The sequence below is a fragment of the Rhinatrema bivittatum genome, chromosome 7, assembly GCF_901001135.1.
Source record: "Rhinatrema bivittatum chromosome 7, aRhiBiv1.1, whole genome shotgun sequence".
NCBI classification, from domain to species: Eukaryota; Metazoa; Chordata; class Amphibia; order Gymnophiona; family Rhinatrematidae; genus Rhinatrema; species Rhinatrema bivittatum.
The window spans coordinates 101,763,151-101,789,682 of record NC_042621.1 but is presented as its reverse complement, the minus strand read 5'-3'; the positions used below and the strand labels follow the sequence as shown (position 1 = coordinate 101,789,682).

General features: G+C 40.2%; 1 protein-coding gene across 2 annotated transcripts in view; it reads right to left on the bottom strand.

Moving 5' to 3' along the window:
* Window positions 1–26,532, bottom strand: part of EDC4 (enhancer of mRNA decapping 4) — a 324,468-nt gene that overhangs the window by 287,857 nt on the left and 10,079 nt on the right. For both annotated transcript variants that reach the window (XM_029608825.1, XM_029608824.1), the window contains exons 2-4: window positions 10,757–10,913; window positions 1,237–1,348; window positions 516–615 (exon numbers count right to left, since the gene is read on the bottom strand). In XM_029608825.1, coding sequence (XP_029464685.1) covers window positions 516–615; window positions 1,237–1,348; window positions 10,757–10,913 — 369 coding nt within the window. The remainder of the gene's footprint in view (window positions 1–515; window positions 616–1,236; window positions 1,349–10,756; window positions 10,914–26,532) is intronic.

Genomic DNA, 26,532 nt, shown 5'->3' with positions numbered 1-26,532 from the left:
GGATATCTGCTAAAAAATCAATAGGTGAAATCAAACAATTTGATTTTAACATAACCAGACTGGCTCCACAGATAAACTAGAACTGAAGAGGCCCCATGCAATGTTCATGATGCAGGACATCATACACATGATCAGTAAAACATGCCAACAGCTCCTACAAATTTTTAAAGAAATCTTTGTCAGCTAAATTCCATCAGACGACATCACCCCACCTGCGAGGACTGTACATTCTACTTCTCCTAGGAGAAAAAAGTATAATATGCAAACTGTAATTACAGAATTGTTCTAGGCTCAGAATAAGACATGTTCAAGTTCTGCAATCCATTTTCACTATTCAGTACATGGATGCCCATGGAAAGTTCTTTTAAACAGGGTATTTGATTTTCTATAGCTGGTAAAAAAAACAAATAGCCATGCTCAATTTTGAAAAATTGACACCCCACCCTCCACAAGTCCCCACCACTTGAAAAAAAGAAAAAAGGTTAAGAGAGACCCATAAGAGTCAGAAAGTTTACCTCTAGTAGCATATGCTAGGTAGGAGTTAGAAACAGCTATCAGGTTGCCATAATAGTATTTCTGTTCCCAGTCATACTTAGCTACTGGTTGTATTTTAACCTGTGAAAATTGAAAATAAGATGTTCTAAGACAGACTGTTAAAATATAGAATAAACAGTTTTACAAAGAAATATACATCACCAGCAACAACTTGACATAGATCAGGCAGATTATGTGCACATTCCAGACAGGCTTTATGCACTTTAATATTGACCTAAACACTACCTGCTAGTCCAGTACTGAGATTCCTATATAAAATTCTACTAATGCATGTATGTCTAATCTGCAGCATCCCCTATTTCAGTACTGAACCCCTCTGCCAACAATCTTTCAGTCCTCACTTACAGTAACTCATTAGCTCTGTACGGAAACCCCACACAGTCCTACCACTGCATCTCAATTCTGCCATGCATTACCCATTTTAGTGCTGAGCCTCCAACTCCCCCAGCCCCCTCCCCCCAATAACTATTTGTTCTCAAATCAAAATCAATACTCCTATTTATCTGCATTCTGATATTACCATCTTTTTCTTAAATTGTTCCACACATTTCCAACTGTCCTATGTAAAGATTATATCCATCCATCCCCAAAGCTGGTTCCAAATGCTCCTTATGCCATGACATCAAACAGTGTCTCTGATATCAAACACACACAGCTCACTCTCTCTCTTCTTGGCTTTACCTTATTACTTCCTCTGGCCTTGCTACAGATGCTGGAATCATTGCTGGCCACTATCTCCACATCCTTAGCAGATATCATCACACAAGTGGAACTGTCATCTCCAGAGAGGCAACTGAACGAAAACAAAGGGAAAATTGCACTGAGTTTTACTAAATCTTTTGGCTTTTATTTTTTTCAATGCCAGGTCACAGATATTCTTTTCCAGCATAGAGGAATAGATGCATTATTTTGATTTTTTTTTTTTTTTTTTTAAAGGTTAACCTAACAAGGTCAATTTGTTTTGGATTTTGTTACAATTTTTCTAGCAGATGTTATGCTTGTAAAATGCACCACATTAATAGTATTGAAAATTGAAGTCTATCATGTATCTGCAGAGAAGTTAAAGTAAAGAAAAATAGCAAATACAGGATACCAATGAAGCAATGAAAACAAGTGGATGGATCGGTGTAAAACAGGATTTTATTGAAGCTTGCCCGACTCTGGCTGAGTTTTGCTCAAAGAGCTGCCTCAGGGGCTTACAAGCCACTCGAATTGGCTTAAAACATCACAAAGTTATCACGCAACGAAGTCAAAAAGCTCAGCATGGATTAACGCAAAAGTCGTTAATCCATGCTGAGCTTTTATTCGGTATGCAATACTCATACTTTTAAAGATCTTCTTTAAAAGTACTTGATCTGAATATTATTTCAAAGAAACCTGCTGTGTTATTCCTTTTTGACTTCGTTACATGATAACTTTGTGATGTTTTAAGCCAATTTGAGTGGCTTGTAAGCCCCTGAGGCAGCTCTTTGGGCGAAACTCGGCCAGAGTCGGGCAAGCTTCAATAAAATCCTGTTTTACACCGATCCATCCACTTGTTTTCATTGCTGACAGCCACCTTGGATCGGCTACCGGTTTGCTTTCTTGGCCCATACCAATGAAGCAAGCAAGAGCTTTGTTATTAAACTATTTGTTCTGATATGACACAGTTGCTATTTATAATGCATAAATATACAGGGAGAATCACAACAGAAGACATTTCACTACTCCGCAATAATTTGCAGTTCAAATGCAGAGAGATCATTAAAGGTAAAAGTTCAGTTCTTTTACATTAAGAAATCCACAGCAGCAATAAAAAGTAAATCTGAGGTGAATATCAACCCTTGAGAAGGCTGGTTAGCAATTTGTTCCTTCATATTTTAATTATGCATGTTTCTACTGAACATCGCTCAGGGCTAAGGTGTAAGTGATTTATAAATTTTAAAAAATAAGGGCCACCCTGGTTCTTCATTCGAGGTCTCATTTGCACCAAAAACCTTTTAGATGGTGTATTTTTCCCCATTCTGTTGCCTTCTGTATGCCGTTCTAAGCATATAGCAGAAGATTTCAATATTAGCAGACCCATTTTCTAATTACTTAGCATTATCTGTCCTGGAAAGTAGCACAGGGCATGTCCTAGCATTGCTTTTACAACACCAGTATCACAGTTCAAATGACAGTTGAATTGATTCACTGTGAGGGGCACAGGAGTTACCACATTTTATTGTTTTGACAAGTGATTACAAATTTCTTGTAGAATGTACATAGTAAAAAAAATAAATAAAAATAAACAGACCTATTTCTAATCTCCCCACTCTCAAAGGTAAATGAGAAGGTAGTCTAATCTCAATTATCTGGCTTTCTATCTAAGACTATGGCTTTGCATCTGAAGGGGCATAGTACAAACAGTGCTCACTTCTTTCCTTAATGAAATTAGACTGTGCTTAGATAGAGGTAGTACTGCTCTTGTTTTCCTCACCCTCAGTACAGCATTTGACACAGTTGACCACCAGCTCTTACTCAACCGACCTTTTGACTGTGGCATCAGAGAAGTCTTTACTATGGTTTAAATCTTCTCTTGAACAGCACACCTACAGCGGCAGCTGGAATTCAGAGCTTTCTTCTTCCTCGCCTTTATTTAGTGGTGACCCTCAGGGATCCTCTCTCTCACCTGTTCTTTTTAACCTATACTAGCCCCTCTCATACAGAGTCTGGGTATTTATATGCAAATGATATCCAGCTTGCTGCAAGCTATAACCTGTCCTCTGCCTTTAACACTTTTTAACCAAAGTCTCAGGTTGGTTATAATCTTTTAAGCTTAAAGCCAATCCTCACAAATCAGAAGCCATCTGGTATACTCTGACACCTTTAATTGATCATCTCCCTGTTCCTGTAATGGCAGGTTGTGCCATACCAGTTAAGAAAGCAGTAATTACCCTTGGTGTAACTTTTGACATTCAACTCAAATTCTATCATATTTCCAAGCTTATACAGACTTATTTATTTCTGAGATTTATATGTCAACTTTGTCTTTTTTTTTTTACTGCACTGATCAAAAAAACTAACTCTTTCCAGACTGGACTACTGTAATGCACTTTTCCATGGTCCAAATAGCACAGAACAATGTCAAGGTAATTTTTGTTAAGTCCAAATTTGACCAGGTTACCCCTCCTTTAGTCGGGCTTCACTGGGCTCCCAGTGTCCCTACATATTCAATTTAAAATAGGATGCCTAACATTCAAAGCTTCGCAGTTGGGTACTCAGTTATACCTTTCCTCTATTTCTCCTATCTACCCTCTCTACAGTGAGGTTCTCTCAGCAAGAGAACATAAGAACATAAGAAAATGCCATACTGGGTCAGACCAAGGGTCCATCAAGCCCAGCATCCTGTTTCCAACAGTGACCAATCCAGGCCATAAGAACCTGGCAAGTTCCCAAAAACTAAGTCTATTCCATGTTACCATTGCTAACGGCAGTGGCTATTTTCTAAGTCAACTTAATTAATAGCAGGTAATGGACTTCTCCAAGAACGTATCCAATCCTTTTTTAAACACAGCTATACTAAGTGCACTAACCACATCCTCTGGCAACAAATTCCAGAGTTTAATTGTGCATTGAGTAAAAAAGAACTTTCTCCGATTAGTTTTAAATGTGCCCCATGCTAACTTCATGGAGTGCCCCCTAGTCTTTCTACTATCTGAAAGGCGGGGGTGGAAGGGAAATAGAATAAAAAACCGTTACTAAGAGCCAAGAGAAACAGATAAGTATATGAGAGAAAAAAAAGTGCGAAAGCTTGCTGGGCAGACTGGATGGGCCGTTTGATCTTCTTCTGCCTTCATTTCTATGTTTCTATGAATAAATAACCGATTCACATCTACCCGTTTTAGACCTCTCATGATTTTAAACATCTCTATCATATCCCCCCCTCAGCCATCTCTTCTCCAAGCTGAAAAGTCCTAGCCTCTTTAGTCTTTCCTCATAGAGGAGCTGTTCCATTCCCCTTATTTTGGTAGCCCTTCTCTGTACCTTCTCCATCGCAATTATATCTTTTTTGAGATGCGGCGACCAGAATTATACACAGTATTCAAGGTGCGGTCTCACCATGGAGCGATACAGAGGCATTATGACATTTTCCGTTTTATTCACCATTCCCTTTCTAATGATTCCCAACATACTGTTTACTTTTTTGACTGCCGCAGCACACTGAGCCGACGATTTCAATGTGTTATCCACTATGATGCCTAGATCTCTTTCTTGGGTTGTAGCACCTAATATGGAACCCAACATTGTGTAATTATAGCATGGGTTATTTTTCCCTATATGCATCACTTTGCACTTATCCACATTAAATTTTATCTGCCATTTGGATGTCCAATTTTTCAGTCTCACAAGGTCTTCCTGCAATTTATCACAATCTGCTTGTGATTTAACTACTCTGAACAATTTTGTGTCATCTGCAAATTTGATTACCTCACTTGTTGTATTTCTTTCCAGATCATTTATAAATATATTGAAAAGTAAGGGTCCCAATACAGAGCTTCTAATAACTCTTATCAGAGAAATTTGTCTCTTGAGAGTTTCAGAGAAATCTGTCTTATAAATGATCTGGAAAGGAATACTATGAGTGAGGTAATCAAATCTGCAGATGATACAAAATTATTCAGAATAGTTAAATCACAAATGGATTGTGATAAATTGCAGGAAAACCTTGTGAGACTGGAAAATTGGACATCAAAATGGCAGATGAAATTTAATGTGGATAAGTGTAAGGTGATGCATATAGGGAAAAATAACCCATGCTATAATTACACAATGTTGGGTTCCATATTAGGTGCTACAACCCAAGAAAGATCTAGGCATCATAGTGGATAACACATTGAAATCGTCGGCTCAGTGTGCTGCGGCAGTCAAAAAAGCAAACAGAATGTTGGGAATTATTAGAAAAGGAATGGTGAATAAAACGGAAAATGTCATAATGCCTCTGTATCGCTCCATGGTGAGACCGCACCTTGAATACTGTGTACAATTCTGGTCGCCGCATCTCAAAAAAGATATAGTCGCAATGGAGAAGATACAGAGAAGGGCAACCAAAATGATAAAGGGGATGGAACAGCTCCCCTATGAGGAAAGGCTGAAGAGGTTAGGGCTGTTTAGCTTGGAGAAGAGATGGCTGAGGGAGGATATGATAAAGATGTTTAAAATCATGAGAGGTCTTGAACGAGTATATGTGAATCGGTTATTTACACTTTCAAATAATAGAAGGACTAGGGGGCATTCCATGAAGTTAGCATGTGGCACATTTAAAACTAATCGGAGAAAGTTCTTTTTCACTCAACGCACAATAAAGCTCTGGAATTTGTTACCAGAGGATGTGGTTAGTGTAGCTGGGTTCAAAAAAGGTTTGGTTAAGTTCTTGGAGAAGTCCATTACCTGCTATTAAGTAAGTTGATTTAGAAAATAGCCACTGCTATTACTAGCAACAGTAGCATGGGATAGACATAGTTTTTGGGTACTTGCCAGGTTCTTATAGGCTGGATTGGCCACTGTTGGAAACAGGAGGCTGGGCTTGATGGACCCTTGGTCTGACCCAATACGGAAACTTCTTATGTTCTTATTTATCCCTTTGTTTTTGGAATTCTTTACCACTTAGCATTTGCCTCAAGAGAGCTTACTTGAAATTTAGAAAGGTCTTTAAGGCCCACCTGTCTTTGCAAGCCCTTCCTCATTTTCATTCAGCTTTTTAGTTTTACACTTTTATCTATATTTAATATGATCTTATTTTTAAAGTCACATTTTATTGACTATTCTGGTTTATTTTTGTTTAATGTTTTACTTGTTCTATGTTTTATTGTTTTTGTTATTTTATCTACTATTTGTATACATTGTTTTTATGTTATATTTTAGCAAATTTTATTTTGTTAGTCCTTATTTTGATATGTACAATGCTCTTGTTTTACATAACAAGCTGCAATCAATCAAGAAATAAACAGAGGACAAATTCCTACACCAAGTAATTCTAGATCATAGGAATAAGTTTAAGGATGTTCAATGGGATCATTTTGAAAAATATTAAATTGGTATCTGCTGGTAGGCAAGCTATATTAAAGTAACAAATATGGAAAGTCCATCTTTTCACAACAAATTCACTAAAGCACAAAGAGATGGAAGCAGATATTTTGACATAAATGGAAAAAGTAAAGTTGCTTACTTGTAACCTATATTCTCTAAAGCAGTTTCTCAATCTTTTCATGCTCAAAGCATACCTAAATTAACAAAAATATTATGTGGCAGGCAATGTGGACCTGCAGACTACTCGTATGGTCAAAAGAGCTAGGAAAGCATTGAAAGCCTCTCTTCCAAATTTTAAAATACAGGGAGAGAAGGGGCAGAAGGCCCCATGAGTTTATCATAATGGGTCAGTTTTCTTTACATAAAAGTGCAAGAGAAGGGAGAAGTTGTGTGATGCAGGCAGCCAGCTTGGTTATTACCTTAGCTACTGCATGTGATGGCTGCTCCCAACACTTGGAGTTAGTGCTCAGTGCACGTTCCTGTTTCACTCAGCCTGGGGATAAGACTAGTAGATGAGGTGATGCTCTGTACACTGTCTACCACAAAAAAAAGCAAGACCCAGCTACCTATGCTCTGCATTCTACCCATCAATTAACACACTTCAGGGCTCATGCTGTAGCTAGGAAGAAACATTTATTTTGAAGGGAGAGGAAGGTTTCATACCACATTATTTTTGTCACTTCCATCCGGTAATGTACTCTTTATAATCATTAACCAACCTCCTCCGACCTGATTTTTGTTTTTATATGTCCAGCGTGAATTAAAACTTTTTCATGAACTATTCAAATGACTGCCGGCCAAATGTCGGTAAATAGCTTGTGATGCCGACGCAATGTCGACTTCTAAAGCACCCGCTTTCTTTCAATGTAAATTCTTTGATATAAACATTAAACCGACTTATCTGGTTAAAAGTAGTTTGAATAGTTCATGAAAAAGTTTTAATTCACACTGGACATATAAAAACAAAGAAAAATCAGGTCGGAGGAGGTTGGTTAATGACTATAAAGTGTACATTACTGGATGATAGTGACAAAAATAATGTGGTATGAAACCTTCCTCTCCCTCCAAAAAAAGTTTTCATTAAAACAATTTTTTTTTTGTTTCAATCACTAAGAAAAAGGTGTTAAGAAAAATTAATCAATCTGTATGGGTGGTTAAATATTAAAAAAAAAAAAAAAAAAAAAACAGTTTTAAAATTTATGCAAGAGGTGATCACAATTTGAGTAAGAGTTTCAAGATATATCCCTCTAAATGTATCTTTAGTTCATTAATTTATTGGTAGCTAGGAAGAGGCATGCCTGACTACATGTTCTCAGAAAATGAATCTTACATGTTTGTGAGCCACTACTAGTGTCTCTTGTTACTACAAGGTGCCGAAAGCAGAGTCCAGGCACTGATTAGGCAGTGGTGACTTTTCTGTGGCACATCTGAAGGCATGCTGGATGGGAAACACTACTTTAAAGACAGCAGTTTATCAGTTACACAAGTCGTTGATGTGATCACACTTGGTGACAGTCATATGTGCTTAAAGGCCTTTACTGTACCTGTACAGACATTTCTGCATTGTCACAGCCCAGCTATTACCGGGAGAGAACAACTCTAAAAGGGATAAATAAGAACATAAGAAATTTCCGTATTGGGTCACACCAAGGGTCCATCAAGCCCAGCATCCTGTTTCCAACAGTGGCCAATCCAGGCCATAAGAACCTGGCAAGTACCCAAAAACTATGTCTATCCCATGCTACTGTTGCTAGTAATAGCAGTGGCTACTTTCTAAATCAACTTACTTAATAGCATGTAATGGACTTCTCCAAGAACTTAACCAAACCTTTTTTGAACCCAGCTACACTAACTGCACTAACCACATCCTCTGGTAACAAATTCCAGAGCTTTATTGTGCGTTGAGTGAAAAAGAATTTCTCTCCAATTAGTCTTAAAGGTGCTGCTTGCTAACTTCATGGAATGCCCCCTAGTCCTTCTATTATTCAAAAGTGTAAATAACCGAGTCACATCTACTTGTTCAAGACCTCTCATGTGACTGGTGAACTGTTATCTTCCTAGCACAACTATTACAGATAAGCAGTTCTTTCCTCTAAGGACCAGTATGCTCACCTAGTCACACAACTGGCTAGCTAACAACTGTCTTCCACAGGAAAACATATTTGTTAGGTAAAAATCTTTTTCCAATTTCATATTTTTATACTATACAAGGCAAAAAAAAGACAGTATAAACTGTCTTAAGAGGAGAATGATTTGGGCTCCATCCCTCAAAGATGCCATATCTAAATAATTATGAGATGGAAATATACATCTCTTCAGTCCTGGTGGGCTTTTATTGACGCTCTATGGTCAAAAGAATTTGAAATGATACATTTTTTCACCACAATCCCAGGCCTACTTGGGTCAAAAAAAAAAAAAAAAAAGTTAAATGGATTTTCAACGGGTTTTAGTTTGATTTAGATAGAAGGTGAAGACCGTTCTTTTGTAGTTAGGCAGGAGAGTGGAGGGGCTATAAACCAGGAGACCAGGGTTCGAGTCCTGCTGTCGCTCCTTGTAACCTTGGGCAAGTCACTTTACCCTCCATTGCCTCAGATACAAACTTAGATTGTAAGCCCTCTGGGGATAGAGAACTACCTATAGTACCTGAATGTAATCCACTTTGAAGTGCTGTGAAAAGTGGAATATAAATCTAAAATTAAAAAAAAACTTGAGATGTGGCCAGAGCACTCTACTGTGATGAAAATATATAGTATAAGATGGATAAGTCTTAGGGCCTGGAGCTTTCCAACTCTGCAATTCAAACTGACAGTCATAAGCGTGACATTACATGTCAGGTATTTTAGCTCAGTGTTTAGATGCTCAAAAGGGGCTTTCATCAGCTGGGAAAGAACCACACTGATGTCCCATGACACAGGAGGCAACTTGACGAGGAGGCTTCATTTTAAGCAAACTCCACTTGAATCTGTACAGAGAAACAGTTTCCCTTCTACATAGTGATAAATGTTAGATACAAGGAACCTATTACTAAAATAATTTGTCATTAACACTGGGTAAGCTTCCTACTCAACTTGAAAAAGCTACCATAGAAACACTACTAAAAACACCAACAGCAGATACCACAGATCTTTCTAACTTCTGACCAATATCTTCACTACCATTTTTAACAAAGATCATCGAATAATGCAGTCCTAAGACAACTTTCTGATTTTACAGATAGACATTATAAATGACCAACATCAGTTTGGTTTCAGATGACACAATAGCACAGAAACCCTATTATCTACTAGTGTAAATACAAACATAAAAGGTTTCAACTCGGGCAAGGCTTACATTCTCATTCTAGATTTCTCGTTAGCATATGACATGGTTAACCATGAAATACAACTAACACGGCTCACAGAATTAAGACTAGGGAGCCAGCAGATCCCACAAGACTACATACCCTTCATATTTATTTATTTATTTAGCGTTTTTCTATACCGGCATTCATGATTAGAAACCACATCATGCCGGTTTACATAAAACAAGGGGTGAGAACAAGAAACGAAAAACAAGTGCAAGGAGAACAAAAGTTACATTACAACAGGGTCTTAAAACTGGGAAGAGAAATTAGAATAAGAGAGCCGAACGGTAGGGATTAAAATATTTACATTATTTACATTATGATATGAAATCTATTGTATAGTTTGCTGTCTCTTGTAAAATTACTATCATTTAGATCGTAAATGATCGTAAATGATGTAAAATTACTATCATTTAGATCTTGTAAAATTACTATATTTAGATATTCAGACTTCAGAGAGCATGTGACAAATGCAGGTACAGTATGAGACATTGCTCGCCACCTGTCAGCAGAAGATCAAGCTGGTTGTCATGCTGGGGGATAATGAAGGCAAAGGGTTGCCACTAACATACAAAAGACTTTGTTGCAGGAGGCACATCAGCGGGTCTGCTGGAAGAATAGGACCCGGAGTAGTTGACAGATTCAGTCCTCCTTCCCACCCCTTGCAACAGCCCTGCTCCTACAGTAAGATTTGATACTGAATGCTACCAGCCAAGAAGGCCTATATTTGAAAACACTGCAATTTACTAAGGTATACATAACACTCAAGAATTACATTTCTTCTCCATTACCTGTGTCTTTCATACTTACATAACTTGCTTCTCCTGCAAGTTTACCATGGCAACGTTTCGGAGATTCGGCTCTGCCAGCAAGACTCCATCTCCTGCTGCTATTGGGTCGGGTACCAACAGTCCATTCAGGTCTCCATTGTATGAACTGGGCTTTCTTTGGCTCTCATCTTCTGAGTCTAGATATTACAAATAGACAAATTAATGGATTAAAATCTGAAATAAATCAAAAAGTTATTAACAGAGTAATTTTCCATTGACTAGGAAGCAGAAAAAAAAACATTTTGCATGTGTAGCATGTTCCTATTAGGGTAACTACATTATACGTCTCTCTGAAGTTCCCAGTTGTTAATACGGTCTCCTCACGATTAAAACACATGTGGTTTCAAACATGAGACAAAAACAGCCAAGTTTTGCTATTTCGTTTCCCAAACATTTTATAATGCCCCTGTAATTTAGTAACTAGGAATCCTAAAAAAAATTCAGTTCTCTGTCTCACTTAAACAAACCTAATACATACATATATTGAAACCCGTAAAATGAAGGTTTACTATAATAAAACCAAACCTAGCTCAGAGATCCAAAACAGCATGCACTCAAGTCCTGTTTGTGCCAAGGCAAGTCTGTTGACCTCTATCGCAAAAAGCTCATCCACAATCAAACCTCTAAGATTCTACTTTCCAAATAATTATATTTTTTAAAAAGAAACCGAAAAATGTTTCTGCTTTCCATTCTTAAAATTAAGGTATTCACAAACCTTTAAAAAAAAAACCCACAAAAAAGGAGCAAGCACTTTTTTTTTTCTCAAATAAAAGTTAAGAAATGGGGAAGAAAAACATAGGTAGGCGGACTGCAAGGGTAACGAAAATGGGCTTGCTTGTGCCGAGGTATTAATGAAGCTGAGAAGAGAAATCTACAAACCTATTTAAGCACAAAGGTGAAAACATGTGTAGAAAACTTAGGTGCCAGACAAACATTTTTTGGAGCTAGGTGGAGGGGGGGGGGGAAATCTTGTGCTTTTCTTCTTTTATCTGATTTCTTTTTTGCTTGTCTCCATTTTCCTTTTTCTGATCTTCCTTTCCTATTCACCAACTCCTTTTCTAACAAACATAATATAGTAGGGGACGGCAGAAAAAAAGAGACCAACCCATCCTATCTGCCCAGTTATTCCTATCCACACTAAGGATACATCCCTATTAAACTTAAACCTATTTTGCACTTTAGCGACTTCAGAACAGTCCTACAAGCCCTCATCTTATCTAAGATAGACTACTCAAACGCACTTCTCCTAGGTCTACCGAAGAATAGCATAGCCCCACTGCAACTACTACAAAACGCAGCCGCGCAAATATTAACAGGCACACGCAGAAAAGAACACATTACACCTATTCTCAAGCAACTCCATTGGCTCCCCATCACAGCCAGAATTCAATTTAAAACTCTCACCCTCATACACAAAGCCATCCACAATCCAGACATGCTCTGGTTCACAGACACATTACACATCCGTTCCACCTCCAGACCCACTAGAACGCCATACATAGCAACTATACACACGCCTTCTCCCAAACTCTTTCAACTAACAGCCACCAAACAACGCGCCATATCCCTAGCGGGACCCTCCTTATGGAACACAATGCCTACCCAGACAGAATCTCAAGACTTGGCTGTTCACACACGCCTACTTAATGCACCCCCTCCCTCCTTGTATTCTTATTGTATATATTTTATACATTTGTACTTATTTGTGTTTCGTGTTTACTGAATGTACAGCAAAGGGCCCTGGTTACTCTACCCTCCCCCCCCTCCCCCAGTTCTTTTATCAGTTACACTGTAAAGCCCTGTTTGGCTATGTTCATGTTGTATGGAAACCGATGTGATGTTTTCTTAACGAATGTCGGTATACAAAAACTTTGAATAAATAAATAAATCCCAGTTGCGAGCCACAGCATGCAAGATTTCCCCTCATATGGCCAATCCTTTTTATTCTGCATTTGTATGCCGCACCATCTTGGGTAGACAAGCAAACAAAATTCCCCATTTAGTTTCGCTCCACTACTCTACTTTTCCCATATCAAACTAAAATGCTCAGTAATAATCCAAATAGCCAGCAATAGTAGCATGGCTATTGCCTGAATATCCAGGTCCCCAGGTCCTCTGAGAAACCTGCCAGACAAATCAGGCTAAATGAGCTTCTACTTTTCTGCTACAAATTCTAGTTATTACTGTATTTGCAGCCTGATAGACAGACCCTGGTTTAATTCTATAATCACAGCCCCATTTAAATAGCTACCAATACTAGTGAGCCTCCAAGGTCCCCTGCATACTCAACTAAGTGCCCGTGTTTCTGCTAGGTTTTCCAGTTATTACGGTCCTTATAAACTGCAAAACAGACCCAACTACTAATTGTTAGACTCTCTTTCACCATTTTGCCATTAAGAATCCCCTGCAACTACCTCATGCCCTTTTCAAAGTGTTACTATTTTAGCCTCCACTACCCACATCCCAGGACGGCATTCCAGAGATCCACAACTCTTTCCATGAAAAAATATTTCCTGACATTGCTCCTCACTTTATCAAATTAGTGCCTCATATCACGATCACTTGTCTTATAATTTTTCACTTGAAATAGGTTTGCTTTCTGTGCATTAATAGCTTTCAAGCATTTATTCTAATTTGAAATTAGAATATCGAATATTAGAATAATAATAGATACCTCCCACAGTTATGATTGCAGTAGTTAATCTTTTTGTAATTGATGCTATACCTAATCTTTTGCTATATAAGCGGTTATATATAACCTATTTGTATCTGATGATATAACCTAGTTGTATCTGATGTTATACCAATTGTGTTACGCCTGTAATATTTTGTTATACCTGTAAACCGGAGTGAGGGCCTTTCGTTAAACTTTGGTATATAAAAGCTTACAAATAAATAAAATAAAGAGATATATCCAACTCTACAAAAGCCCAGAGCCGTTACAATCAAAATTAGGATATACATCATAAATACACACACACACACATCAAAAATACATTAAAAATTTAAAAATAACCTAAGAATTGGTACATAAAAACCAATCATTACAATACAGCAGGGGCAGTTAACCTGTGGCTCCTTCCCTCCTGTCCCCATGGCAACTGGGCAGCACTGCACAGGACTAGAGGGGAGGAGATAGCACTCAGAGTAAAGCCAGTTAACTCCCTGCCCCAGCAACCCCTCCCCCTTCCTAAAATCAACAGGAAACTAGGCTGCCTGGCACCTTATTCCGCCCCTAGGTCTATACTGCTATTTTTTCTGCATCAGGTGTGAGGGAGCCAGGGCTAAGGTGAGGAAAATAGAGGGCGGAAAAAGAGGGCTGACAAGATCCATGCAGGAGTAGGGGTTGTGAGCAAAATAGTATGGGGGAGAAGAGAGGGCACAGAGAGCTAGGGATGGGGGTAGAAGAGGTTCAAATGAACAGGGGGAAAAGAAGTAAAAGGATGCAAGAAAACCAGAGGTTGGGGGGGGGGAGGGGGTTTGTGATAGAAAGCCAAAGGTGATGAAGTGTGTGTGTGTGGGAGGAAGGGAGACAGAAAACCAGAGGTGGTGAAGGAGAGATAGAAGTTGACACAGAACTCAAGGTAGTGAAGTGTGGGGGAAGAGAAAGACTCAGAGGGTCTGTGGAGGATGAGGGCTAAGAGAGAGTCAGAAATAGTGATTGAAGAGAGACACACAGAGGTGACGGGGGAGGATGAGAGCTGGAAGGGGTGATGGTGAGGGGTGTATTAAAATAGAGCCAGAGGCAAAGAGGGCACAGAGAGTATGGATGAGGGGCAGGACAGGAAAGAAAGAGGGAAGAGGACTGAGGGATACTGTTGCTGGGCAAAGGATAGGGAGAACAAATGGTTGGTATAGATGGAAGGATTGAGAGAAAAGGACAGGGTAGAGGGGGATTGAGAGCAAGTGGTGGAACAGATGTAGGGATTGAGAGAGAGAGACTGGTAAGGGGATCAAGACTGGCTGGTACAGGTGGAAAGATTAAGAGAGACTAGTGGAAACAGGATAAGGCGTTTCAGAGATTGATGGAAATAGGTAGGGGGATAGAGAGAGAGAGACAGTTGGGGACAGGGTGGGGTTCTGATAGACAGATGTAAATGGAGTTGAGTAGGAATGAGCTTCCTTGTTGGGACACCTCCCCAAGGTCTCTGAACTCTGTTCCCTCCTGATTTCTTGAAAATGAGGCTCTTTGATACTGTGCATGCTAGTTTCTTGGCTCTTGGTAAATGAAAGCTTGGCCATCCTGAAATACAGTAAATATTAACGATTCCGCTGCCTCATTACAAGACTAACTCCCCTTCTTCTAAATATTCTAGGATGTTGTCAACTCCCAGCTCATCTGCTCCAGAAAATCCAATATAGGGCAATTAGCCACTGATCCCCCTGACAGCATGCACCCAGGACAGCCACCAGACTCACAGCACCCGGGACCCCTCCTCCAAAAGGCCTCTGTATAATCATAGGCATGAGTAGAAAACTAAAGAATTCAGGTAAAAAAAAGCCCTTTCAAAAGGGTAAACAGAAATCAGAAAAGGGTTTCTGCCACACCAATCGAGATGGCCTGGAGGAGACATGGAGCCCAAAGATAAGGAGGGAACTGGACTTTAAGCCCTGGCAACAAGTCAACTGCCAACGAGAGTAGAGTCTTTCCCTCCCTACTGAGGATTCCTACCCCCATCTGCCGGCCTGTTCTCTGAACATAAGCTGAGAAGTAAACCCTTTCTGGCTGCTTCCTTAAGCTTCAAAGCTTTAAGCTGAATTTACTTGTACTGACAGTAGGGATGCGCACAGAAAAAATATTACGTTTGGTTCATTTGTTTGTCTTGAATGGCTGCACAATTCATTAATTTGTTTCCCCATTTAAAGTCAATAGAGGAAGCCATGCATCCTATTTTGAGCTCCAGAATGAGTTTTCTATTTAAGTTTAGTGAACTTGAGAGCAGATATTACCAGCAGAAGGAAGAATACTCCAAAACACCAACAGGCCAATGCAGGAGTCTGAGCGATAAAAAAGGCACTGAAAACCAGCGCACAGTTTAACACCCAGATTTTTTTATTATTATTATTATTTTAAATTCCCAATGCAATAAGTTAAGGCATTGGGAGTTTAAAAAAAAAAAAAAAAAAAGTACTTTCGACACAGGCCAAATACACATTTTAACTGGAGAAAATGGCAAGAAGGCATATCTGACAGGCCGTGCCACTTAACCAGATAAGTATAGCTTTAGCCGGGTAAGTGGTAGCAGCCGCCGCCACCACTTATCTGGAAAAGTACGGAATTATCCAGCTATCTGGTGCAGTTCACCACTAGTTAGCTAGATAAATACTATATTGGCTAACTAGCAGTGAACGATGCCAGATAAATCAGTACTTATCTGGGTAAGTGGCAGTGGCTGCCGCTGCTTATCTGGATAGATCAGTAATTATCTAGTCTGATCATAAATTAATTTCAGCTAAAATTAAGATTCAATATCCAATTCAGTTAAAAATGACTAATAAAATTAGCATTCAGGAAGCTCTGTCAGATCATCTAACCGATCACCTCTCTAATGCATTGAAGGATTTGGACTTATCAAATAGTATTAGTGCAAATAATTCCTGGTACTCTCTCACAAAAAAAAAGTAGCTGATAGACCCCCGGCAGTCTCTTTTTCCCCTTCTTAAGATCTTTTGGGATTATGGGATTTTTTCCGGATTCCGATTAAATTTAGACAAATCAGAGGCTCTGGCCTATCCAGACTCTCTGCTGGCTGGATGGGACGGGGAATTCCCTTTAAAACGGGTGGGCAAAGCATTTCGTTATCTTGGAATTATAATCCCCCGATACCTCTCACAACTTTATAACTTGAATGTCACTCCTCTCTTAAAATATACTCAGGATAAGCTGATCACCTGGGCCCGACTACCGCTGTCATTGGGGGGCAGAGTCCACCTTTTTAAGATGATCATCTTGCCCAAGTGGTTTTATTTGTTTCAGAATCTGCCTTTACAGCTTCGGGCCATGGAGCTAAGACAGTTGGATAATGCACAATGCTGTCTCTATTGGAGGGGGGGCAGGTCTCGACTACCGTTGGTCTGGATGCGTGAACAGTGGGGGAGGAAGGGCGGCTTGGGAGTCCCGAACATAGCCCTTTACAACTTGGCTAGTAATTTACGTCTAATCCGGGGTTGGTTGTTGACTACGTCTACAGTTATTAGTTTGTCCGCGGATTTGGAGGTGGCGCCTCCACATCCTTGCACTTTTTATTACAAGCTCGGGCCTCCTCAGTGCCCTCTTCCCTGGTGCAAAATACTCTTACTAGACCTATTCGAGCCTCCTGGGGTCGCCTTACGCATCTATTGTGGATCCCATGCATTTGCGCCCCGCTTTTGCTGCTCCAGGGGAATCCCGAGTTTACTCCCGGTTCTCAAACAGCAGCCTTTCAAAGATGGCGAATGAAGGGTATACGCCTGTTAGGTCATGTACTGACTCCTGAAGGAGCCCTTATGACTTTTCAAGAAATCAGGGACCATTATGGAATATACGCGGTTGAGGTTTTTCCATATCTACAGTTGAGGCATTATGTAGGCTCCCTTCCCCCCTCCCTTTTGCAAGCTTCTCACCTTCAGGCACTGAATGCCATATTTTCTCTTGATAAAGACCAGACTCCGTCCCTATCCCATTATTATAGGCGTCTCCGACAGCTGGTGGCGGTGGATACTTGCTCTGTTTTGGTTGATAGATGGAATGGAGATGGAGTGTTCAAGGTCAATGCTTATATTATTAAAGCAGGATTTAAGCGGATATCCCAACTCTCGGTAAATTCTTATTTCAGAGAAATGCAATATAAATTTCTACGGAGAAGCTATATATCAGCGCAGGGGGCCTTCCAATTACGGATCTCTCTCGGCGGCCTGTGCCCGCTGCGGACATGCAAGGGGTACTTTATCCCATGCTTTTTGGGAATGTCCCTCTATCCATCAGTTTTGGGTTAGAGTGGTTCACTACTTAGAGGCTTTGATGGAGGTCGCTATCCCCATATCCCCCCTATGGCTTCTGTTTCTTTGCATTTCTCCTTTGCGAATTAGAGGGTTGGGAAGTCGCTTGCTTATCCAGAAGGCCTGTTTGGTGGGGAAGAAAACTATTTTATTACACTGGCGAGAAGTGTCATCCCCTTCATATTGGACCTGGCGAAATGGCTTCCATAGAATGATGCTTCTAGATGCAGCGACAATGCGACATACTCCGTGTCACAAAAAAACATTTTTTCTCGCAATATGGGATGTTTATCTACAATCATTACCACAGACTGTGCACAGTTCGATTCTTAATGAATGATTTCATTCTGATTTTTTGGACTGAATGGAGACTCTTTAGCAACATTGGACTTATTTTTCACTAATGAAGGACTGGATGTTTGGTGATGCTTTGATATCAACCCCGGGGGGGATTGGGAGGAAAATTGAAGTTGGGGTCAGTTAAGGTTTGTACTGTGTGTCACTGTTTGTTGGAGAGAGACGAAGAGTCACGCTTCTCTCCTTGGTTTATTTTGTTGGTAAAATAATAAAAACAGTTTTCAAATAAAAAGTAGCTGATAATTGCTGTCCAATAATTAGGAAAAAAATTACCATCTGTAAAAAACAAAATTCCCCATGGTATACATCTGAGCTGAAAACTCTTAAGCAAACTTTGAGAAAGGCAGAGAGACAATGGAGAGCAACTCCTACCACTACATCTCTAATGAATTATAGAACACTTTTGTGCAGATATACAGGCTGATACAATACAGTTAACTCCGACGGAGCACACTGTTAACCCTCTTTGGAAGCACGTTTTTGACAAGCTAGCGTTACCCCTTATTCAGTAAGGGGCTGAAAATGCGCGTCCAACCTCCCAAACCTAATAGCGCCCGCAACGTGCAAATGCATGTTGATGGCCCTATTTAGGTATTCCCGTGCAATTCAGAAAACAAAATGTGCAGCCAAGCCACACATTTTGCTTTCAGAAATTAGAACCTACCCAAAGGTAGGTGCTAATTTCTTCGGGCACCGGGAAAGTGCACAGAAAAGCAGTAAAAACTGCTTTTCTGTGCACCCTCCAACTTAATATCATGGCGATATTAAGTCGGAGGTCTCGAAAGTTACCAAAAAAAATTTGAAGTTGGCCCACGGCTTGAAAACCGGACGCTCAATTTTGCCGGCGTCCGGTTTCTGAACCCATTGCTGTCAGCGGGCTCAAGAACCGACGCCGGCAAAATTGAGCGTAGGCTGTCAAACCCGCCAACAGCCTCCTTTTGCCTGTTTTTACCGCCGGGCCTAATTTCTAAAAACTAGTTGCAGTCTCTGATTGTTAGCTAAAGGGACTATTTGAATTTTCCCTTTAGCTTATATTGTGGTATTTTTGGTTTTTTTATTCCCTTATAATCGCTCAGTTAATATTGGCTCTGAAATTTCCTTTGATAAATCGCAGATAAATGTCCATTTGAGTTTATTAATTTGCTTGGAGAAACTACTGGATGTTTTATTAATTTGAAAATGCAAAAATAAAAAATATTAAAAAAAAGCTTCTAAAAACTGTTACCCAACATAGTTTCTAGACCAATTGCTGAGATAATTTGTCTATCACTGAAGGTTCAGTTCCTGATATATTAGACCATAATGAAAAAACCACAACCTAATTTCCATGATCTAACAAATCTAAGGCCAATTTCTAAATTTACCTAGCATATCTAAAATCTTAGAAAAGGTAATTAATAATCAACTATCTGAATATCTCGAAACGCATAGAACTCTATTCCCCTCTCAATATGGATTCAGAAAGCACTACAGCACAGAGACTTTATTAGCATCCTTACAAGACACTATCCTACGAGGTGCCGATAATAGCCAAACTTACTTTCTGATTATGCTAGATATCTCATCAGCTTTTGATACATTTAACCACAAAATTCTTTTAGACAGACTATTTGAAATAGGCATAAAAGATTCAGCGCTGCAATGGTTTGATTCCTATTTGAAGAATAGATCTTTTAAAGTGAAATTTCAAGATAAAGAATCTGAACAGATTGATCAACATGGCGTACCTCAAGGATCTTCGTTGTCTGCAACTTTTTAATATTTATATGCTTCATACAGAATTTTACCTGGTTTTAGTCTTATGTATTTTATATATACAGATGATGTTCAAATTTTAATCCAGATCGAAAAATCAATAGACGTAACACAAACTCTGGGACATAACACTGGGACATATATCAATCTATTAGTAAAGTACTAACCCAAATGAATCTCTCTCAATTCAAAAAAGACAGAAATTTTATACATTTCTCCCCAACTAAGCCAAGCAAAAGAACAAGCAACTGTTGGAAGCTGCTAAAAACTATCCTATTTCCTTTGAGGTGCGTAATCTTGGAGTTTTTCTGGATTGTGAAGTCAACCTAAAAGCATGGGTTAAAAAAATAATTAAGGATGGGTATTTTAAACTGAATTTTCTTAAAAGATTGAAGCCTTTTTTATATCCAAAAGATTTTAGAACCGTTTTACAAACTCTTGTTTTATCTAAGTTAGATTACTGTAATTTGATGTTTTTAGGCCTACAGCTAATGTTATAAGACCGTTGCAAATGCTGTCTGGGAGTCCCAAGCTTCCGGGTTGTGTCCATGTAGTATGTTTTAGAAGGTCAGGACATCAACCCTTAGGAAGAGTAGACAGTCTCATCGGTTTTGAAGGGTTTACAAGACTGCTGAGCCTAGCACAACATCAGAGGTCGCTTGTTGTTGAAGACAACAGTGTGATATGAAGGTATGAATAGAGGACCAAGTATCTGCTTTGCAAAATGTCCAGTGACGGAACTTTTCTCAAGTGGGAAACTGATGCTGCTGTGGCACGTATCTGGTGCGCCTGAGGCTTCTTGTTGAGTTTGATTGAATTATAGCAGAACTGAATGCACTGAGATAACCAACTGGCAATTGTTCTCTTAGAGACTGGTTGACCAGGGTCGTTTGGGTTAAAGGAAAGGAAGAGCTGAGAAGGTCTGGAAGGAGATTGAGTTCTTTGTTTATGGTAAGCTAGAGCTCCTTTACAGTCTAGCGAGTGCAGGAGTTAGTCTTGCTCATTGTGATAAGGCTTTGGCATGAAGATTGGTAGAGCGATGGTCTGATTAAGATGAAAAGCAGAGACCACCTTGGGAAGGAAGGTGGATGAGGTCGAAGGGTAACCTTGTTGTGGTAAAACTAAGTAAGGAGGGTAGTGAACTAAGGCTTGCAATTCACTCACTCTCCTAGCTGATGTGATGGCCACCAGGAATACCATTTTCCAGATGAGGTATTTTACGTGGCATGTGTCTAAAGGCTCAAAGGGAGACCTCATGAGCTGTTCTAGGATGTTCAGATCCCAGGGAACAGGTGTCTTCGTCACCGGTCGGAGGTGAAGCATGCCCCGCATGAATCTGGAGACCAAAGGATGATTAGAAATGGGAAGGCCATTGCGAGGGTGATGAAAAGCCGCAATAGCACGGATATGCACTCGAACTGACATGGTAGCCAGACCAGCTTGGTGAGAAGCATGAAGGTACTCCAGTAGATGTATGGCGGTAGGGGCTCGACTTCTTCCTCAGAGAAATCCACGTCCCCGTAGGTGGGGGCTTCTGGGTGGTGGGAGCCTGTGCCTAGGCCTCGAGGGTCCTGGGGCATGAGGGTCTTCCGGTGTGGCATATGGCTGGTCCGCCCGGGGTTCAGTCTGCATCTTGACAAAGGCGTGAATCCCCTTAAATAACTCCACCCAGGAGATCGATGCTGGGTCTACGTTGAGGGGCGCCTGTTCCCTGGAGGTCCCCGTCTGTGGGATGGACTCACTGGGGCCTGCTAGGTCCGGGGTGCCCCCTGAGGAGCTAGCACTGGGCCCTGGGTGGGAGTGGCCCTGGCCTGGATCTCCCAGGGCCTCCTCACAGTGTCTGCTTCCTCGCTCTGTGCGGCTCTGATGTGGCATGCTGGGCAGAGGCCTTGAGCTTTTATGCCTATTTCTGGAGGTGCCGTTTCTGTGGACGCGTAAGCTCTTATGCGCTCCATTGCATCCGATATGTGCGCGCAGGTGTGCGCCTAGCCGTAGATGTGCGCCTTGTACTGTGCGCGTAACTTATGTGCGTAAGGTTTTATATGCGCCCAAGAATATGGCACAGTTTTATGCGCTTAGCTTAATTTGTGCACTCGGATCGGACGGTGTGGCGAACAAGGCCAAGATGGCGACGGCGAGCGTGCGGGCAATATGGCGACCTCCTTGGAGGGTCTCCACGTGGGCAGACCCTGGAACAGCCGGGGCCTGGCCCTGCTAGGGCGGATCAATCCGGTGGCACTGGTTTCGACCGACCTGTGCTCCTCCTCGATCTTCGGAGACCGGTTCAAGTAGAAGATATATGCCTTACCTTGTCTTCGGTGCTTCCCAGTTTCGCCCCGGGCGGTCTCCGGCTGCGGGGGAAGAGGGTAAATACCTTCACCGCCGCACTCGAGGGGGTGCACCCGCTGCCTCTCAGCCGCGCCCGAACTCCTCTCGCTCGGGGGCTAGGTCCCTGCCGCGATTCGGCCACCGGACCGAGGCTCTCACCTCCAAGAGATCACGGAAATCACCCCGGGAAACTCAACTGGGGGAGGGACCCTTGCAGGAGTGCGGGGCTCGTCTTCAGGTAGGATTCTCTTCCAATTTTGTTCTTTAAATTTGGTCTAACGCTCGGAGAGCGTGCAGGTAGCTCCTAACTGCTTTGGAGACGGAAAATACTGAGGATCTGCACTTCCTGCAGGGGTATATGTACTAGGAGCTGACGTCAGATTGAAATCTGATCCGTCTCCAACTGCTAGCACGAAAACACTATACCCATTGGTCCTGAGTCCATCTGCTACACGCTAGGAAATAGTAAAGGAATGGTGAACTAAACAGAAATGTCTTAATGCCTCTGTATCTCTCCATGGCAAGACCGCATCTTGAGTACTATATACAATTCTGGTCGCCACATCTCAAAAAAAGATATAGGCGCACTGGAGAAGGTACAGAGAAGGGTGACCAAAATGATAAAGGGAATGGCTCCCCTATGAGGAAAGGCTAAAGAGGTTAGGGCTGTTCAGCTTGGAGAAGAGATGGCTGAGGTGGGATATGATACAGGTCTAGAACAGATAAATATGAATTGGTTATTTATTCTTTCAGATAACAGAAAGACTAGGGGGCACTTCATGAAGTTATCAAGTAACTAATTTAAAACTAAATCAGAGAAAGTTCTTTTTCACTCAACACACAATTAACCTCTGAAATTTGTTGCCAGAAGATGTGGTTAGTGCAGTTAGTGTAGTGGGGTTTTAAAAAAGTTTGGATAAGTTCCTGGAGAAGAAGTCCATTACCTATTAATCAAGGTGACTTAGGGAATGGCCACTGCTATTACTGGCATCAGTAGCATGGGATCTACTTAAATGTTTTGGGTACTTGCCATGTACTTGTAACCTGGATTGGCCACTGTTGGAAACTGGATGCTGGGCTTGATGGATCCTTGGTCTGACCCAGTTATGACAACTTATGACAGCCTCATAGTACAAGTAAAAGAACGCGTCTCCGGAGCTTCAACATGTAGTAAATCCCTAAAATTAACAGGACTCAAATTTGTGACAGTTGACAAATTTAAAGCTTTATTTTTGTGCTTAAGTCCAGTCCTTTACAGTTCCATGACTCTCTGCAAGATATTAAAGTCTTATCCTAAATCCTTTTCCAACCCACACAAATCGCTGCATAATCCCATCAATTCTTGTAAATATCTCACCAGGAATAATGGGGCAGTGCTTAATACATGCAAGAATTGAAGGAGAAGTTTTTGGGGTTTTTTTTATTAGTGTGTTTATCCTCTCGATCAACTGCAAAGGCAGCATACCCCATCTTTCAACATCAGGGTCTAAATTTTCAATCTGAGGTTTTAAAGGTATTTAATCTATCCACATTCCCAAAATACTGAAACTTGTCTCCAACATAACAGATCTCATATTGACTGATTCTGACAGCTCTAAAGGATTAAAAAAAAAAAAGATTCATTCCATTTTAAGCAGAGATCCAGTTTCCCAAATCCTCCAGAACTGCCATCACCTTAGGACTTTGAATATGCATCAGAACATCATTTGCATATGGAGGAAGAGATTTTACAATTTATTATCCCCAAAATTAATCCCAATATAGATTTGCCCTCCATGATCATAACAGGTAGAGGTTTCACTACACGTCTCAAAATGGATTATATAGTGGGATAAAAATGTTATAAAGAAAAAGAAAAAAAATCTTTGAAGAGAATGGGGGGAGAACACATTCTTGACAGGTGCCACTACTCAAGGGAAATGCATGTGAAACTAGTCTACTTGCTTTACTTATTTATAAGCATTTAATATTCCGCCTTTTACCATGAACCACCTCAAACTGGATTAAAATCAAATTTAAGAAGAAAAAAAAACAATTGAAATAAGTTTCTGGTAGTGTTCAATTTACAGTTGGAAAAGCACAGAGAACGCAGGTTTCCTAGCTTCTAGTTTAGTATAAAGCTATTTAACCAATTTAATAAATAGAAACATAGAAACAACGGCAGAAGACGACCAAACGGCCCATCCAGTCTGCCCACCAAGCTATGCACTTTTTTCCTAAGTTTAGAGAGAACTATTTGTATAAAATTTCATAGTCTCCTGTTTTAAAGTTAAATGCTAATGTGGTAGTTGACTGCATTATTATTGCTATTGTCTAGCAGTTCCACCACTATAACCCCTTGCACCAGGACTAGCATTCAACAAAGAGCCAGATCTAAAATAATTAAGACTTGTCATACTGGGTCCAACCAAGGGTTCATCAAGCACAGTATCCTGTTTCCAACAGTGGCCTATCCAGGTTATAAGTACCTGGCAGAATCCCAAACAGTAGATAGATCCCATGCTTCTAACACCCAGGAATAAGCAGTGGCATTCCCTAAGTATATCTGGTTAACAGTTTATGGACTTCTCCAAGAAACTGTACAAACCTTTTTTTAAACCCAGCTATGCTAGCTGCCTTTACCACATCTTCTGGCATTCCAGAATTAATTGTGCATGAGTGAAAGTTTTCTCCGCTTTGTTTTAAATGTGCTACTTACTAACTCCATGCAGTGTCCCTTAGTTTTGTATTTTTTTGAAAGCCTAAATAACAGATTCACATTTACCCCATTCTATTCCACTTATAAATCTACAGACCTCTACCATATCCCCCGCCTAAGCTATTCCTTCTCCACGCTGAACAATCCTAACATCTAGCTTTTCCTTAAAGGGGAATTGTTCCATAGCCCTTTATCATTTTGCTAACCCTTCTCTGTACTTTTTCCAGTTCAGGAATATCTTTTTTGAGACGCAGTGGCCACAACTGCACACAGTACTCTAGGTGTGATCTCACCATGAAGCAATACAGAGGTATTATGACATATTCCATTTTATTCTCTATGCCTTTCCTAATAATTCCTAACATTGTTTGTTTTTTCAAATGCCACACAGACTGAGCCAAGGATGTCAAATTATGGTCTACAATGATTCCCAGATCTGTTTCCTGTGTTATACTCCTAATATGGAACATATCATCGTCTAACCACAGTTGGGTTACTTTTCCCTATGTACATCCCTTTGCACTTGTCCACATTACATTTCATCCCAGTCTCACAAGGTCTTCCTGCAATTTCTTACAAACTGCTTATGATTTCACTACTCAGAATAATTTTGGATCATCTGCAAATCTGATCACTTCACTTGCTGTTCCCTTTTTCAGATCATTTACAAATATATTAAAATGTACCAGGTCCTAGTACAGATTCCTGAAGCACGCCACCATTTGCTTTTCTTCACTGAGAAAACTGACCATTTATTCCTACTCTGTTTCCTATCTTTTAAACCAGTTTGCAATCCACAACAGGACATTTCCTTCTAGCTCATGATTTTTTAATTTTCTCAGAAATCTCTCATAGTGCAATCTGTCAAAGAACTTCTGAAAATCCAAATACTCTATCATTTATTAACCCATTTAAAAAAAAAAATGTAGCAGATTGGTGAAGTAACACTTCCCTTTGTAATCCATGCTGGCTCTATCCCATTAAACCATCTGTATATTCTGTGATTTTATTCTTTAGAATAGATTCTATAATTTTTCCTAGCATTGAAGTCAGACTCACCCCCGAAGGCCTTTTTAAAGATTAGCATCACATTGGCCACACTCCAATCTTCAGGTACAATAGATTTTAACAATAGTAATATTTCATTTTTCAGCAAAACTAAAGAGCAGCAAGTCACCTGGACCAATCTGCCCTATTACATTGTCCAGGTTTACTGTGATTTGTTTCAGTTCTTCTGAATCACTATTAAATACAGTTTTGAACACATGTATCTCCCCAACATTCTCTTCAGTAAACATAGAAATAAAGAATTAATTTGGTCTTTCTGCTATGGCTTTATCTTCCTTAAACGCCCCTTTAACTCCTTGATTATGTAACTGTCCAACTGACTTTCTTACAGGCGTCCTGCTTATATTTTTTTTTTAAGTTTTTACCTCTATGGTATCACTTTGAATTTGAACGAAAAATGGGAAGTGGGTGGTTTGGCCTTGCCTAACTTGAAACTATACATCACTTAGGGAATTGTTTTATGGATACCTCTTACCTTTTCCACCTGAGGTGGAAAAGAGAATGGCGGTACCATACGTGCTATGTTTTCTTTTATATGAAGCACCCTCTTAACTCCCTCTGTTCATTAGATC